General features: G+C 39.0%; 2 protein-coding genes across 2 annotated transcripts in view; both read right to left on the reverse strand.

Moving 5' to 3' along the window:
- The window catches only part of LOC106871549 (chitinase-3-like protein 1), a 108393-nt gene that overhangs the window by 38510 nt on the left and 49883 nt on the right, over nt 1-20000 (reverse strand). The window lies entirely within an intron of this gene.
- LOC149136226 (zinc finger BED domain-containing protein 5-like) lies at nt 7010-7663 on the reverse strand. The gene has a single exon (XM_089350120.1). It carries the CDS (start codon nt 7661-7663, stop codon nt 7010-7012), a length of 654 nt encoding a protein of 217 aa, XP_089206246.1.

The raw sequence follows: 20000 nt of genomic DNA on the forward strand, positions 1-20000 counted from the left end.
CTTCGGCAAATGTCTTCTTCTGTTGCCTCGAACTGACCAAAGCCTTGTGAGTGGATTTGGTAGACAGAAACTGAAAGAAGCCCGTGGTATACATATATATAAGTATGTGTGTGTGGAGGGGGTGTTTGTATTGTCCTCCACCATACACTCACAACAAGCATTCACAGACAGATACACAGTCATACAGAAAATGTGTCATCGTCGTGGTTAGAATGAAAAGTAAAAAGGTAAAAGTATAAAAGTGAAACACATAGTATGTTTAATAACGTACTTAACGCGGAAAGACACACACTGTGAGAGATATACACAAACATGCATTCACAGACAGATACACAGTTATATACAAAATGTGATGCCGTCGTCGTCGTGGTTAGACTTAAAAGTAAAAGTATAAAAGTGAAACAGTATATCACATTACAATAATTGGTGTTATTCTTTTACTTTTATTACAATATAGATGTTATTATTTCACTTTTATTCTTTGAGTTTTGACACATAATACAGAACCAGTGCTAATGCTGCATTGTTTTAATCCCAAAAGTTATATGTTGACACTCACGGTGTCTCATAATATCACTATGTAAAATTTGAGTTGATTTGGTTGAGCCGTTTGAGAATGCATTGTGAACAGACGGAGAGACAAAGGATTTTCTATGTGTGTGTGTAGATAGATAGATAGATAGATAGATAGATAGATAGATAGATTACCGGTTTCGATGTGTATCTCCTTACCAAATATTAAAAATTAAAAGTTGGAAATTAGAAGAATTTTTTTCTCATAGTCTGTACGTAGTTAAGAGCATGTTTCATATATTCTCATTACTTCTCTACTTTTATATGCTATATATTGATGCGCGCGAATATAAGATTGCTTGTTAATTTTAAAACAAATTTATTGTTCTTATTCAAACTTTTTAGGCTACAACTCCCTAAAATTTGATGTAGAGGAACGTTATTTCAGGAAAAAAAGTAACGAGTTTTGTGGCTATCTTAGATATTTATTATTTGTTTTAAAATGAAAATCTGAGTTTACATTGTTTTTGATGGCATAAGAATTTAGAAACGTTATATAATTCTGTTTTAAAACATTGAAGCTCGAAGTATATAAAGCTATATATATATATAATAGCGTTTAAATATAATTTTTTTTTTATCTAACAGGTTTTTTAAACCAATGTTTAAATGATGTTATATATAGCTTTATGTGCTTCTATATTCAATATTGCAAGAAATTTTTTTTTCTTTTTCTGTTGTGGATGATTGTATATTTCTTTATCTGAGGTGAAAACTGCAACAATTTGTTCTGATAAAAATTCCTGATAAAAAAACAAAACAAATTGAACAAGAAAAAAAGAAGCTTTTTAAATATTGTATCGCCTCGAGCACTTTAATAAACATTGCAAAAATTTACAGATTACAAAAATTAATACATTAGGAACATAATGTTTTTTAAAAATCAATACAGTGGTTAAGAAACAAGGAAGTAAAATACGAAATATTGTGCTTTAAATTTCATTTTAGGTTTTTGAATTCGTTTGTTTGTGTATTTTCTTTTTTTTTTTATGAAACTCAACAAGAACTATTTTCTTAATTGCATGGATGGAACAATTTCGAGAGAATCAACATTACTGGGGAAAAAAAAAATCAAGATTGTCAGTAGGAGAGAAAATAAAGACCGATATTGAAGTGGTAAGAAGAGGATTGGAACGCGGAGGAAATCTGTTCAACGAAAAAAAGGAAAGTGTTTTTATTGTTCAGGCTAGTGATCGCAACAATAAGCTTGTAAACAACAGCAATATTTACACACACACACACACACACACACACACACACACACACACACACACACACACACATACACACAAGCACACACACACACTCATACATACATGCGCGGACACACATGCGAGCACGTACACACATACACACACAAATGTACGTTTATGCAGACACACACATACACACCCAATACAAACGCATACACATACGCACGCACGCACATACACACACGCATATATACACACCCGCGCGCACACACATAAACACACATATTGACACACATGGGATCAGGCACGCTCACGTATATATCTGTACATGTCACACATGGACATGGTCGTCTGAAGCTGTAATACCTGCACGTACGCCATTATTGTGTGCACGCGCCATTATTTTATGCACGCGCCATTACTGTGTACACGCGCTCACAGTAAACACGCGCTCCGTCGGTCACGAGGGCGAGTGTTCCAGCTGATACAATCGACGGAACAACCTGCTCGTGAAATTAACGTGCAAGTGGCTGAGCACTCCACAGACAAGCGTAACTTTGAACGTAGTTCTCATGAAGATTCAACGTAACCTAGAATGTGACAAGGCTGGCCCCTTGCAGATAAAGATAATACTCCTATTTAGCAGTTGAACGTATTGGAGGATCGTGAAATAAAGTGATTTATTGAAGGATACAACGCACCGCCGCGAATCGAACCCAAGAACTTACGATCGGAGCCGAGTAATGTTATCTTAAAATAGAACCTAGTGTCTTTCTTCTGCTATAGACCCGGGTTGACCGATGCAATCAATCAATAAGTCAAGCTCAGTCAAGCTCAGCCGAGCTCAGTCAAACTAGTCCTCTGCACTTATAGTCACCTGTGTGAATGTACGATATCAGGCTTCCTAGTAGCAAAGGTTTTCCGTCTTAATATCATTACAACTAAGCGGCGATATCTAAGAACTTCATATTGCCCTCCTAAATATTCTGCATACACAAAGATAAAGACTCTCTCTACACCTCATCCACATTCAGCCAAACTCACATACACAAAGTTACAATAAAAATAAACACTCTACACATGTACATCCGCACATATTTTCGACTGCAATACAACACACACACAAACACTCACCCACACACACACACACACATGCACATACACACGTACATACGCATACACGCACCAACAAACTGACGCATACCCAATTGACACACATCTATAAACCTAAAGTGTTTATATATAAACTCTTCTAGTGTTCCTGGACTTAAGCAAGCTTTCGTGACCTTAATGTGTTAGTTTGGGATAAACAGTGATGTAGAAGTATTCTTTTCTGCTGCCTTGTTTATCTGCTGTGGAAACACACATTTGTGACCTTTGCAAATACATTTGCCAATAAACTGTTGTTTGTTAAAATGAAGAAATGTAAATTCTGCCGTTTGAATTTAGAAATTTCAAACAAATTAAAAGCTTTAACCGCAAATTAACAATAAATTAACAACAAAACAATTCTAAAATTACAATAACAATACAATGAACACAGCAACAACGCTATTATGGCTGCTGTAACCACAACTGCGACAACTATGTCTTTTCTCACTTTGAAGATGGTATATTGTGGTTTGGAGGATATGAAAACATGCGAAACAAGTAAAAGGGTGGCATGCGAGTCATCTCGCAGGACGCCAGGCCTATATAGTGTAAAATAACAATGCCGAATGTAGATAGAATTTGTAATTTTCCGAACGGAATTCCGAAAGGATCTGACCTTTTTTTTTCATTCTATTTAATCTATATCTACACGACCTGCATCTTCACAAAATACATAAAGTAGCCAACGAGACTCCGACAAATCACACAGTATCATCCGTAAGAAAAAAAAGTGGGAAAGGATCCATTGGATGATGTAATAAAACACGTCTAAAAAGGCGGGTTGGCCACGGATGAAATCCCTTTTATCATATATCTGCAATGGTCCAGTGGTTAGGGCAGCGGACTCGCGGTTTCAATTCCCAGACCAGGCGTTGTGTGTGTTTATTGAGCGAAAACACCTAAAGCTCCACGAGGCTCCGGCAGGAGATGGTGGCGAACTCTGCTGTACTCTTTCACCACAACTTTCTCTCACTCTTATTTCCTGTTTCTGTTGTGCCTGTAATTCAAAGGATCAGCCTTGTCACACTGTGTCACGCTGAATATCCCCGAGAACTACGTTAAGGGTACACGTGTCTGTGGAGTGCTCAGCCACTTGCACGTTAATTTCACGAGCAGGCTGTTCAGTTGATCAGATCAACTGGAACCCTCGACGTCGTAAGCGACGGAGTGCCAACAACAACAACATATATCTGCTCTATTATTGGCTAAACACGTCAACATACTGACAAGTATGCTACAAAGAAGCATATTAATATAACAAATAACATATTTCCACGTCCCAAAAGCGGCAAGCTTGCGGCATCGTAACACGTCGGGCAAAATGCTTAGTGGCACTGGGGTTGATGTAATCGATTTACTCTCTACCTCGAAACTCTTGGCTTTTCACCAAAACAAAAAAATAATAAAATGAAAAACACAACAGCTAAGTTTGTCGACGATGCTACAGACGTTGTTTCGCAGCGAATCCTAAGCCACCCACCGCCTAGAATAGTGGAGGCGCGTGAGAGAGTGGTTAAGGTGTTGGACTCGTGAATGTAAGATTGTGATTTCGATTCTTGGACCGGGCGCTGCGTTGTGTCCTTGAGCAAAACACTTCATTTCACATTGCTCCAGTTCACTTAGCTGGCAAAAATCAGTAATTCTGCGACGGAACGGTGTCCCGTCCAGGTGGGGAACACATACACCATGAAACCCTTATTAGTCAGCATGACTAGAGAACGTGACTTTACCTTTATCACCACCTAGAATGCGGAGCCAAATGAACTAAAACTAGCATCTAGCAATTCTCACTTTTCTCTCCAGCAACAAGAAATATTAGAAACAACCAACTTTCAAACTAGCCATTTAGGACGGAGCCGCTATCACACACACCAAAACATCCAAGACGGCATCAAGAGAGAGGCCACAAAACAGATTGGCATAAAGTCACTCACAGTTATACTCCATCCTCTCGTCTGCAGACGTGCTCTCTCTCTCTCTCTCTCTCTCTCTCTCTCTCTCTCTCTCTCTCTCTCTCTTATATATATATTTTCTCAGCTCTCCTGGAAAAAGAATTTCTAACTTCCGGTCAGCCATTGTTATGATCAGCCATTATTATGATTGACCGTTGACTGGACACTATTCAATTTTTTTTCTCCGTGTTTTTCTCCTTGTCTCCGTATTCTTTCTGTTGAAGAGTGTAGCTCGAAACGTCAAAGACTTTCCGCATTCCCGAGCGTCATACTAATACATCCTTTTGTTATTTACACCACCTGTCCTCGTCTGTCGTTGTTTTTTCGTATATTCTCCCATATATATATATATATATATATATATATATATATATATATATATATATATATATATATATATATACATACATTTATATATGTATGTATGTATGTTTTCGTGTCTGTTCCCCCACCATCACTTGTGCTTCAACATGGTCGCAATCAAATGACTGAAACAAGTAAAAGGAGATATATATATACATACATATATATGTGGGACTGAACCCGGAACCATGTGGTTGAGAAGTAAGCTTCTTACCACACAGCCACTTCTACGCCTATATATATATATTTCTATTAATTTATCCATCATTCTCCCTTTTTTTCTAAAGGTGGCGAGCTGGCAGAATCATTAGCGCACCGGACGAAGTACTTAGCGGTATCTCGCACATCCCTACGTTTTGTGTTCAAATTCCGCCGAGGTCGTTTTGCCTTTTATCCTTTCTGGGTAGATAAATCAAGTACCAGTGAAACACTGGTGTCGATGTAATCGACTTATCCCCTCCCCCAAAATGACTGCCCTTGTAGTAAAAAATTTTAAACCATTCTTTTTCTCTCTCTCTCTCTCTCTCTCTCTCTCTCTCTCTTTCTCTCTTCCCCTCTCTTTCTCCGTCTCTTTACTCTCCCACCTCTCTCGACCTCCTCCCTCTCTCTCTCTCTCTCTCTCTCTCTCTCTCTCTCAGCTTTTTCTACATGTTCCCCGATGGTCTCTAATTGGAGCTGGTTCGTCTCGTTCCATCTCCCCATACTGTCACTCAATATACCTCTTTCTCTCCTCTTATCTCCCATGTTGAGTGAAACCCACAGATCACACACTAAACGCCACGCTCAATCCTTCTCCTCTATAACGCCGGCCTATTAGAATCCCACCGCTGCCCATATCTTGCCTGCAATCGGCGACGTGCAGGCAACATTCAAGTGGAATGTTAACAGCTTGAATATCACCGGGGCAGGAAAAGGATCTGTTAAACCCGCTGGCACTGTCCCTTCCTTCAGGCCTAACAAATACAAATACACACACACACACACACACACACACACACACACACACACACACACACACACAATCAGACAGACAGACAGACAAACAGAGACAAGCAAACAGAGACAGGCAAACAGAGACAGAGAGAGACACAGACAGAGAGAGACAGAAAAAGAGATAAAAAGAGAGAGTGAGAGAGAGAGAAAGAGAGAGAACGGAATCTACTTAGACTTGCATACGACGACTCTACAGTTTTCAAAATACACGTTTCGAACACTCAAGAGTAACACATCAAGCCTGTTCTTTTTACTTCGTCTGTTCTCTCCACAAGTAAAAAAAGACACAAAATATTTAAGTAATGCATGTAACAAATACACACCTGCACCTTGACCATACCCAAAAAAACACACCAACAACACAATAAAATTAAAGTCATTAAAACTGAACACCACTTTGACATGCCTCTGGCATTTTTTACTGTTACAGCAAACTACAACCTTCATAATTAATTTTACATGGTACATATACTTAATAGCTGGGAATGCAACAGCATTGCCTTGTCAGTAATTAAATATACGTAGCAGTTATCAGGAAGGTGTTTAATATCCTTATTAATCTATCCCAATGCTTTTCAACCGTTTTGCTGGAGCGGAACCCCAAGGAAACATTCCACTGGCTCGAGGAACACCTGTGCAATAATTTAATTGTCGATGCAAAAAACAGCATTTAATTAATGAAATGAAAATACTCATGTTCAGATTTATTTACAATAAAAACACTAACTGTAAAAAAAATTGTCACGTACATATGCAATTTTATTCTTGCATCTACAGTTATTATTAAAACATGTATTCAAAAAACTTTAGTTTGAATAGATTACATTTATTCTCATCAAAAACGCAATGAGAAACTTGAGCCTGATGTTTCTTGCACAACTCTTTAAGATTTGGTCGTGTTTTTGATCGACACACACGAAGTTCATCTTCCACAGACGGCAATTGTGCTCGCTTCTTCTGCTTGATGGTTGTCAGGGCTGAAAATCCAAATTCACACACGTAGGAGGTTGAAAACTGCACAAGAGGTCGCAGCGCTTTCTGGGCAATTGCAGGATATTCCTTTTCAACCAGCAACCAAAATGCATTCAGGTTAAGCTCAGAATGCTTCAACTTTAATGTTCTGTCATTTAAAATACTGGCAAGTTCTTCTTCTGTTGATGTGAACTGTTCTTCAAATGGCTCAAATTCCACAAATGGGTTTCTAATCCAGTCATACTGGTCAACAAATATCGATGGAAAATATTTGTCAAGATTTGTTAGCAAAGTGTGCAAATGGTTCAAAATCAGTAGCGCAATTTCTTGACAATTCCTTTTAAAAACACTAGGAAACATTTCCAAATTTCCTGCAGCTATGCGTTTCTTCCATAATGCTAATTTCTTCTGGAAAGCATTTATTTTGTCAGTAGAAGACAGGATATTTTCCTTCCTGCCCTGCATGCCATTGTTCAAGAGGTTTAGCTCATGAAATATATCGGCAAGATATGCTAACTTGGAACACCAATGGTCATCACTCAAACATTCTACAAAGTCTTTCAGGTTTTTTTTGCAAACAAAAGGTCAATAACTCTTCTCTTAATTCGTAAAAATGAGACAATACTTTTCCCCTTAACAACCATCGTATTTCGTAGTGCTGGATTAAGGTGGAAATTGTCTGCTTAAGGTGGAAATTGTCTACTTAAGGTGGAAATTGTCTGCTTAAGGTGGAAATTGTCTGCTTAAGGTGGAAATTGTCTGTTTAAGGTGGAAATTGTCTGCTTAAGGTGGAAATTTTCTGCTTACGGTAGAACTGACTTCAGTCCGGTTTTATGTTGAAGAACTGGGGATGAGCCATTGCTCACCTGTTGATTATAACAGCTATATTATGGATGGGCGGAGGACTTGCTCCGTTATCCAGTGAAGGTTGGAGATGTTTGACTTTTAAAAATATTTAATTTGTAATGTGCTATTTTGTTTTTTGATAAATCTTTTAAGTTTGAGCTATAAGTTTCTTTTTTTGAGAAATATTGAATCTGTAATGTGCATATTGAATCTGTAATGTGAATATAATATTGAATCTGCAATGTGCATATTGAATCTGTAATGTGCATATTGAATGCTTAAAACTACAAAATACGTGTTGTTTACTCGTTTTTTATCATTGGGGTGGTTGTGAGGTGTGCTACAAATAACAACTGAATAGGCCTTAAATCACGCAACCCCCCCCCCCCACAATTTTTGAGGGAGTGCATAATCGTTGATGTCTCGCATGTAGAATGCAAATTCGTGAAAATTTTCTGAAAACTCCAAAAACTAAAAAAAAGTAATGAAGGGTTATATGTTGTGCGTAATTCGTTTGTTTACGGTTTCATATTAAAACACAAGTGCTATTTTCAGGATGTTGACAAAATGTGTAGTCACACACAAAATGACAGCTTCTAAATCCTGCTTCCTGACTGGGTGAAAATGATCAAACTTTAAGCTTCTATAACTGTTTTATCTTAGGTATTTCTGGAAAATGTGAAATAACACCAGCAATTCAGCTTGGAAATCTACATTAACGGACCAAATTTTTTAATTTTCAATAAACATTGCTTTATGAAATCTTGGCAGCCAAACAGAAAAGGTGACTGAAATGGTTCTTTCAGTTAACTGAATTACCCTGTAAATCATCACCATTATCAACAACAACAAAAGCAATAATAAAAATAACGAATTTCAAAGTTTTATTTATTTATTTATTTATTCTAATATTAGGAATGAAATTACCGGGAGTGAAATTGACTGGCAGCTAAATTACCAGAGGTCAAATTATCGGAGCCAAAATACCGGAAGTGAAATTACCAGGAGTCAATTTACCTAGAACCATACATACCAGCTTTGATAGCATTTGTTACATAGACGTACTTGTTTACGCAACGTCGTAACTTAAATTGCTGGCTCTGAATTGTATAGAAAATCTTTAGAGGTAACCTTCAAAAGTAATTCTTTATACTATAGGCTCAGTGCCTTAAATTTTGCATGAAGGGGCTGGTCGATTACATCGACCCCACTGCTCAACAGATATTTATTTTATCAACCCCGAAAGGAGGAAAGGCAAAGTCAGCATTGGTGGAAATTGAATCCAGAACATAAAACCAGAAAAAATGCTGCTGGGCATTTTGTTCGACGTGCTAACAATTATGCCGTCTTACTGCCTTTCAGTCTCTGCGTAATATTTGTATCAAGTAAGGCGGCGAGCTGGCAGAAACGTTAGCACGCCGGGCGAAATGCTTAGCGGTATTTCGTCTGCCACTGCGTTCTGAGTTCAAATTCCGCCGAGGTCGACTTTACCTTTCATCCTTTCGGGGTCGATAAATTAAGTACACCAGTTACGCACTGGGGTTGATGTAATCGACTTAATCCCTCTGTCTGTCTTTGTTTGTCCCCTCTATGTTTAGCCCCTCGTGAGCAATAAAGAAATAAGAAACGCTAGCACGTCGGGCGAAATGCTTAGCGGTATTTCGTCTGTCTTTACGTTCTGAGTTCAAATTCCGCCGAGGTCGACTTTGCCTATCATCTTTTTGGGATCGATAAATTAAGTACCAGTTGCGTACTGGGTCGATCTAATCGACTGCCCCCCACCACCTCTCATAAAATTTCGGGCCTTATGCCTAGAGTAGAAAAGAATATTTGTATCAAGTGTCACAAAGCATCAAGTGTCTCTGCGTAATATTTCAGTCTCTGTGCAATATTTGTATCAAGTATCACAAAGTTTCAAGTGTCACAAAGCTCACAGAACACGAAAGGCTGTTTTCACTGATAGAAGACAACTCACTGTCACACACACACACACACACACAAAATATACCTATTATAATGTATTAATAGAATTGTTTTTTATAACGCGATATTTTTTAAATAGTGACTTGTTACGCTTTCCTTGTAAATACTATAACTGACACCCTTTTCATCGGGGGGAGGGAGGGAGGGAGAGAGGGAGGGAGGGAGAGAGAGAGGGAGGGAGAGGGAGGGAGAGAGAGAGACGTGTGTGTGTGTGTGTGTGTGTATGTGTGTCTTTGTGTCTGAGTTTGACTCCCACTGGTACTCAATTTATCGACTCCAAAAGGATGAAAGGCAAAGTCGACCTCGGCGGAATTTGAACTCAGAACGTAAAGACAGACGAAATACGCAAAGCATTTCGCCCAACGTGCTAGCGTTTCTTATTTCTTTATTGCCCACAAGGGGCTAAACATAGAGGGGATAAACAAGGACAGACAAAGGGATTAAGTCGATCACATCGACCCCAGTGCGTAACTGGTACTTAATTTATCGACCCCGAAAGGATGAAAGGCAAAGTCGACCTCGGCGGAATTTGAACTCAGAACGTAACAGCAGACGAAATACCGCTAAGCATTTCGCCCGGCGTGCTAACGTTTCTGCCATCTCGCCGCTTTATGCTACATAAATATTGCCATTTCTCTTTCTCTTTTGCTATGATCAGATCTGGTGTGGAATAGGATTTATCAGGATTCAAATGCTCATATTTCGCTGTATGCCACAGTAGCACCTTTGCGTCTCCATCAGAAGTCGAGTGCTCAAGGCTATATTTATAGTTTGACAAACATAAAAAAAAAATTTCTGAAGAACGTCAGAAAATCGTGTTAACACACGATAGAAAAATCATTACAAATTTCTTTTCTGAAGAGCGACAAAAAATCGCGTAAACACACGATAGAAAAAAGCAGCATAAACTCGGTCAAACAACAGGCTTATGAAGTCAGAAATAAAGTGAAAGAATAATTCAGTTCATTTTGTCGAATTAAGTTAAGTTTATGTTACATAAATATTGCTTTCGTATTTTTATGAGTGTTCATGACAAAAAGAAAAAAACTGACGCATTTTCATTTCACAAAAGCAAATAACTTTCATGAGTATACTAGCCTGAGAATCGCATTTTTAAAGTTTAAAACATTAAATCAAATCATTCCTGCGGAAATTGCAAATCATTGTAGATTTTATAACAATTGTCTGTGGACAAAACTTCCATCATGAATATAAATATACAATGAATTTGTTTGTGTGAGTGTGTATGTGTGTGGGGGAAGGGTATATGTGCATGTATGTACATATAAAAATAAATGTCTCCTTCTCGATCCATGCTCAAAAGGGCCAGTTTCCCGGTTTCAGGGACGGGACGCGGATCAGTCGTAGGATAACTCGTTTTTGCCAGCTGAGCAGATTGGAGCAACGTGAAATGAAGTGTTTTACTCTTTTACTCTTTTACTTGTTTCAGTCATTTGACTGTGGCCATGCTGGAGCACCGCCTTTAGTCGAGCAAATCGATCCCAGGAGTTATTATTTGTAAGCCTAGTATTTATTCTATCGGTCTCTTTTTGCTGAACCGCTAAGTTACGGGGACGTAAACACACCAGCATCAGTTGTCAAGCGATCTTAGGGGGACAAACACAGACACACAAACACACACACATATATATATATATATATATATATATACATATATATGACTGGCTTCTTTCAGTTTCCGTCAACCAAATCCACTCAAGGCTTTGGTCGGCCCGAGGCTATAGTAGAAGTTACTTGCCCAACGTGCCACGCAGTGGGACTGAACCCGGAACCATGTGGTTGGTAAGCAAGCTTCTTACCACTCAGCCACTCCTGCGTCTATATGTTTTGCTCAAAACACAACGCATATGTGTGTATGTGTGTGTGTGTGTGTGTGTGTGTGTGTGTGTGTGTGTGTGTGTGTGTTATATACAAAGGATCACCCAAAAGAAACTGGAATTTTACAATATTATTTTATTCACTTAGTTTTACATGTTTACACTTTTATCGCCTTCAAAGTATTCTCCATCTCAAACATTGTATCGATCCAGACGCGTTTCCCACTGAGTGAAGCAGTGCTGGAACCCTTGCAAAGTGTTGCTTTTTAACGCCTCCCTTATTCTTTTTCTTCACCACTTCCACATCTGCAAATTTCGTAGCACCAGCTTCCGTTACTAGTGATGACCTTCCAAAAAAAGGTCCGGATTATCTTCCAACTGTTCAGTCGTTACTCCTTTTGATCTTCCGTGAGCAAGCAAGACACAAATTTTGCTGCAAGTCTTTTCATTTACAACTCCTCGCTCACTATTCGTTGGCAGGAGCTCCAGGACACACCAGTCATATCAACAAGTTCAGCAATTGTTCGACGACGGCCCTCCAAGATCAGTCCATGAATTTTCAGGATGTTTCCATTCGTTGAGGAAGTCGACGGTCACCCTAAACGAGGTTGGTCGTCAAGCGATAAGTGACAATTCTTAAAGCGTGAAAACCACTCGTAAACTTGTGTTTTGCGCATGGCAGCGTCTTTGTAAGCTGTTTGAAGCATGACAACTGTCAGAAAACAGAATTTCACGGAAGCACGCTGTTCCTTCGTTTCGGCCATCGCAAAAATCGGCGAACAGGGGAGTAGTCCTGCAAAACAAAGACGCACCACGTGGCAATATAACTTCATAGGATAACGCCGGTCGGCAGACTGATGCCTGAGCGTCGTATCAAGTGGTTTTTAGCGGCAGAAGCCTGAACTACAATGGGCTTGGCTCACAGAGATCGTTTCCGGTTACTTTTGGGTACACTCCTCATATATATATATATATATATATAAATATATATATAAATATATATATAAATATATATATATGTGTGTGTGTGTGTGTGTGTGTGTGTGTGTGTGTGTGTGTGTGTGTGTGTGTGTGTGTAATCCAAGAGAGTTAGGGGTTGTGAATCCAACCCACTAAGGGATAATATCTATCCAATATACTGCTGGGAGGGTACCCAATTATTATTACACTAGTGTTTTTACCAAGTGCAATAAATGGGTGCGGGGAAAAGGAGATTTTTACCCTAAATTTATACAGCAATAAGAAAATGGAGGGGAATATGTGGTACTCATCAACTTGCAGACACCGTACTATTTTAATTAACCTGTTTATTTTCCAACCAAAAGGAGAATAAAGACAATATACAAACACATATGACACACTATGTTATATCAACAATTAAAAATTCAAAATTCAAAAGGACATCTGGTGCCCGAAGAAGAGACAAAGTCTTACAGCTGTTTCGGCCTAGAGGTGGCATGCCTCATTCTATCTATATAACTCCAGTAAGCTGGTGTAACTGGTAGATGAAATGGATGCAATGGAGGTACATGCATGATTCTCTAGGCCTCTTCAGAGATTTACAAAGTTCAGTTCATGAAGTTTACAAAATTCAAATAAAAATATAAAAATATATAAGCATATAAAAAAAAAACCATATAAAGAGTCATAAAAGCTCACATGTATATGCATATGCATGCATACTTTAACATATACAGATATTCATAAATATATAAACATAAATACATGAATACCTATATGTGTGTGTTTAGATGTACATACATAAATGTCTATACAAGCACACCAAAGAGTCAACTGCTTTTGTTACTATATATGAGGAGGACAGACACATATATATACCCACCCACACATGCATACATACATACACGTATGTATATATAAACACTCCCATACATACATGTTCCCTGGTACATACGCTTTCAGTTGCGTCTGGAAAGGGGTACCGGTGTAACGGTTCTTATCACTATATTTTCAGCACAATGTTCAGACCTATATGTAAATATATATATTTGTTTCTATCCGAAACCTGTTGGGTACGAACGTGTCAGGCCTGTTTGTGATGGAGGAATTTATGTAAAAATTATTTCGTGATGAATTGTTATGCTAATAATGTCTAGATTTTTTTAGCCTGCGATGAGATACAAAAAAAGTCTACACATTATTATCCTAACAATTCCTCACGAAATAATTTTTACATAAATTCCGATTAAGGTATTCCTGTGACGGGTGATACTTTTCTTTCTTTCACGTGTTTCAGTCACTGGACTTCGACCATGCTGGGGCACCGCTTTCAAAGGTTTCATTGGAACAATTCGACCCTAATACTTAATTTGTTTTTAAAGTCTGGTACTTATTCTATCGGCCTCTTTTGCCAAACTGCTAAGTTACACGACATAAACAGACCGACATAGGTTGTTAAGCAGTGATAGGGAATGCAGAGACGCGTGCGCGCATACATATATATTCACATGTAATTGGTCGGCACACGGGGCTACAGTAGAAAACAGTTACCCAAGGTGCCGCGCAGTGGGACTGAACCCGAAGCAACTTGGTTGCAATATCAGCTTTTTAACCTCACAGCCATGTCTGCGCAAAACATTTAAATGAAATGAAAATGGACGAAATTACATACTGCCAGAGTTTTAGATAAGCAATGCTATCTCCCGGTTATTCAAAACTTGACAAGAAAAGATTGTTGATTTGTTCATACGTAATAGCAATGAGTGTAATTTTGATGTGTTTCTCCGGGAGATTAATGGTGTAATTGAAGATTTCAACTCGAACGCGAAAGTTGCTTGCTGCCTTGACACGACGGAACATAATATTTGGTGCACTATCGCATTTTATTTCGATGAAAAAAAAATGAAAAAAAAAACTGGCGTTTTTTCTCCGTTGCAAGGGAAATAACCACTTCACAAGGGAAACTACTCTATCAGGAGTTTTTTTTTTACGTTAATAATATTGTTTTTTGGTTTACATACATACATACATACAATCGAAAGTATTTTATACATACATGCATAAAATAAAAAATATAAAGCATTTTAAGTGTATATGAGCATGTCCAGATATGCAAGTATATGCATGGGAAGACATAAAATATACAAATCTGCATGTATACATACATACATACATACATACATACATACATACATACATACATACATACATACATTACAGAAATCGGGTTAGGAAAATATGGACCTCGGAACTCTCTGCGTTCAATAAAGCAATAGCCCACAATGTGTTTGCAGTACCAGTACTCATACCGACATTTGGGATACTTGACTGGACGATTGATGAAATCCGATCCCTTGATGTGAAGACCCGAAAAATACTAACGAGCACGAACAACTTTCACATCAATAGCGATGTAGACCGCCTATACCTAAAACGAAATAAAGGAGGGAGGGGCCTAACATCAATTCAGACTGCCTTTGAATGCCGTGTCATATCTCTCCGACACATCATCTCATAACCACCAAGTGTCGAAGTGCACCCCTTGATGAAGTCTGCAGACATGAGGTAAATACCATCATGAGATTGGGAAGGCAACTACTTGACAAGCATTCCTTATTCGACAACCCTGAACTCTTACCCAAAGAAATTGCAAGACTCTACCGTAACATAACATCAGAGGAGAGGATGAATGCATTCCAGCAGAAGACCATGCATGGATACGTTAACAGAAAGCTCCAGGGTGATAACAACATTGACAACCAGAGCAGTCTATCGTGGACAAACAATCGGGTCACCAACTCTCACTTTGAAGGGTATGCCTTTGCTATTCAAGAACAAGAAATAGCAACCAAATTCCTAATAAACAAACGGGACAGAGAGGCGGGCAAAGCGCCACAATGTAATAATCGATGCAGACTCTGTGGAATCAGTATCGAAGATATCACCCACATCATTAGCAGCTGTCCAAAAATGTCACCACGGTATTACCTACCTATGAGACATGATGTTGTGGCCAAGACACTGTATAATGAAATCCGCCGACAGGATAACCCCGGGGCTAAGGAGATGAAAACCCATAATGAGGTAGAGGCCATTACCACTCACAATATGAAAGAGTATTGGTGGAATATCCCAATAAAAACCTCAATAAAGTGCAGACATAATAGACCGGATATAGTAATTTGGGACAGAGAAGAGAAACTCTGTACAGTAGTAGAAATCAGCTGTCCTGCGGATGTCAACATCCCACTAAAGATTAGAGAAAAAGAGAACAACTACGCCGAGCTACTGAGAAATTTGCAGATACTCCACCCAGACTACAAGTTCAGATTCATACCCGTGATTGTTGGGGCATTGGGATATGTAACAAACTGCCTCAACAAAAACCTGGAAAAATTAGGGTTCTCAAAACCTGAAAGAAAAAGGCTGATTAGAAGACTACAGATTCAAGCCATCAATGGAACTGTAAAGATATGTAAAACTTTCCAAAAATTTAGCACATAAATACATATGCATGCATCTAGACATAAAAACGCATCCATAAAACAAACATACAAATCTGCGCATACACTAACACCAAATACTGCACACACACACATATGCACAAATACCTAGATGATGTTGATAAAAGTTCCAATGGAGGAGCCTTGAATCTATGTTAGAGTCCGGCTCTTTCTCTATGGACAAGAAATACAGAAATGAAACTGATTGATAACATACAAACAAACAAAAAACTCAGTAGTTGATGTTGAAATTCCAATGAAGGAGCCTTGAATCTAGGCTAGAAACAGGCTCGATCCCTATTGGCAAGAAATTTTGAAATAAAACTTAATGATCGCATACATACATACATACATACTTACATATTTAACAAGGCTGATAGTTGTGGCTTCAAAGTTGGTGATAATATTCATCGTATTTTCGATAAATAGTCTCCTATACCAAATACGCGACTTGTCGCTTCGAGTTGCGGTTTATGTATGCATAAATATCAATTATGAGAAATTGGGTTTCTCAAAACCAGAGAACGGAAAGCCGATTCGAAGACGGCTGATCCAAGCCATCACTGGAACTGTATAGATCTGTAAAACTATCCAGAATTTTAAACACGGAATTATATGCATGAGAAAACATACATAAAACAAAACATACAACTCTGCACATATAGGCGGAGGAGTGGCTGTGTGGTAAGTAGCATGGTTCCGAGTTCAGTCCCACTGCGTGGCACCTTGGGCAAGTGTCTTCTACTATAGCCTCGGGCCGACCAAAGCCTTGTGAGCGGATTTGGTAGACGGAAACTGAAAGAAGCCCGTCGTATATATGTGTGTATATATATGTGTATATATGTGTGTGTGTGTGTGTGTGTGTGTGTGTGTGTGTGTGTGTGTCTGTGTTTGTCCTCCCAACGTCGCTTGACAACCGATGCTGGTGTGTTTACGACCCCGAAACTTAGCGGTTCGGCAAAAGAGACCGATAGAATAAGTACTAGGCTTACAAAGAATAAGTCCTGGGGTCGATCTGGTCGACTAAAGGCGGTGCTCCAGCATGGCCACAGTCAAATGACTGAAACAAGTAAAAGAGTAAATGAGTAAAAGAATATACATACATACATGCATACATACATACATACATAGATACATAGATACATACATACATACATACATACATACAGTCGGAACTCTCCTCTTACAACAAAACAATATCCCACAATGCATTTGCAGTACCAGTGCTGATCCCAACATTTGGGACTCTTGATTGGTCTGAAGAGGAAATCCACTCCGTAGATATCAAAACGCGCAAAACCCTGACAACAACTGGGAACCTCCACAGAATCAGTGATGTTGATGGGCTTTACCAACACATGAATCTGGAAACCGATCTGGTTACCTTGAAGATGTGATAGTGAGAGTAAAACCAAAATAAAACCAAAAAAGGGTTTTTTTGTTGTTTTTCTTTTTAATAAGAGATTTTGCAATTGAATGAGGGGCTCTTTCTTGTTTTCTCCGATTCACTCCCACATCTTTTTGGTAGCCACGTCGGTTTTCGGCATATAGATTTGTTGATGCAGCCAAACATTTTGCATTTCCTGGGGAAAAAATCGACGTGCCCCTGCATGAAACTTAAGCAACAGGCGTGGCTGTGTAGTAAAAAGCTTGCTTCCCATATCACATGGGTCCCACTGCGTGGCACCTTGGGCAAGTGTCTTCTACTATAGCCTCGGGTCAATCAATGCTTTGTGCATTCATTTAGTAGACGGAAACTGAAAGAAGACCGTAGTATTTATGTCCCAATAAGTTAGCGGTTTGGCAAAAAGAAACCGATAGAGTAAGTACTCGGATTAAAAAATAGGTCTTGAGGTCGATATGTCCGACTAAAACCCACCAAGACGGTGCCCCAGCATAGCCGCAGTCAATTGATAAAAGATAAAAGATAAACCGTTCTGTCTTTGTTTTATCCAAAGCCATCTGTGGTTGAGCTTATACTTTTTTACTCTTTTACTTGTTTCAGTCATTTGACTGCGGCCATGCTGGAGCACCGCCTTTAGTCGAGCAAATCGACCCCAGGATTTATTCTTTAGAAGCCTAGTACTTATTCTATCGGTCACTTTTTGCCGAACCACTAAGCTACAGGGACGTAAACACACCAGCATCGGTTGTCAAGCGATGGTGGAGGGAGGGGACAAACACAGACACACAAGCACACATACATACATATATATATATATATATATATATATATATATATATATATATATATATATATATATACATATATACGACGGGTTTCATTCAGTTTCCGTCTACTAAACCCACTCACAAGGCTTTGGTCGGCCCGAGGCTATAGTAGCAGACAGTTGCCCAAGGTGCCACGCAGTGGGACTGAACCCGGAACCATGTGGTTGGTAAGCAAACTACTTACCACACAGCCACTCCTGCGCCTACTTATGTGTGTCTTTGTGCTTGGCCCCAATCCCCAACCGCTTGACAACAACTTTTGGGTTGTTTACGTCCTCGTCACTTAGCAGTTCGACAAAAGAATCTGACACAATAAGTACAAATCTTTAAAAAATAGGGACTGAGTCGATTTGTTCAACTAAACCCTTCAAGGTGGTGCCCCGAAAATAAAAGGTATAGAACAAGGCCAATTTTGAGGAGTGGGGTTATTCGATTCCATCGACCCTTGTATTTGACTAGTACATTATTTTATGGACCCCGTAAATATGAAAGTGTGAAAGACAAAATTGATCTCGGCGGAAATCGAACTCAGAAAGTAAACAGCCGGAAGAGATGCCACAATCATTTATTACGACTCTCTAACGAGTCTGAAAGCTCACCACTGTTAATAGTTTATGTTAAACGCAAGGCCAGCAGTTCTGAGGGGAGACGTTAATGCCATTGACACCAGCAACTTGACTGATACTTTATTTCGTCGACCCTAAAAAGATGAAAAACAAATTGACCTCGGCGCGAATTGAACTCAGAACGCAAAGAGCTAAAAGAAATGCGCAAGACACTTATTCGGATGCTCTAACGAGTCTACGAGCTTCTCACTGTTAATGGTTTCTGTAAGGCATCAGGCTAGCAATTATGAGAGGGGTCAGTTAGTCAATGCCATCAATTCTAATACTTGACCGGTACTTTATTTTATCCACCCCGAATCTATGGAAGACAAGGCTAACCTCACAGGATATGAACTCAAAATGATTCGACTGTTTCCCCTGTATCTGACGAGGAATGTTACAGGTACCTAGGGGGGGGTGGATGGAAATATATCTTACAATGGTACCTGTAATAAAACACGTGTCACTAAAGACTATTACAGCCGAATAAAGAACATTTGGACCTTAGAACTCTCTGCATTCAATAAAACAGTGGCCCCCAATATCTTTGTCGTGCCAGTACTCATACCGACATTTGGGTAGCTTGATTGGACGCTTGATGAGATCCGAGCGCCATTGATGTGAAAACCCGAAAAATACTAACAAGCACACATAATTTCCACATAAACAGTGACGTAGACCGCCTCAACCTAAAACGAAAATAAGGCAGCAGAGGCTTAACATCGATCCAAAATGTCTTTGAATGTCGTTTCATATCCCTTTGGCAACATCTTTTAACCACCAAGTGTCGAAGTGCATCCTTTGACCAAGTTTGTATATATGAGACTGATAACAT

Source organism: Octopus bimaculoides, chromosome 4, assembly GCF_046866305.1.
Source record: "Octopus bimaculoides isolate indiv1 chromosome 4, ASM4686630v1, whole genome shotgun sequence".
NCBI lineage: Eukaryota > Metazoa > Mollusca > Cephalopoda > Octopoda > Octopodidae > Octopus > Octopus bimaculoides.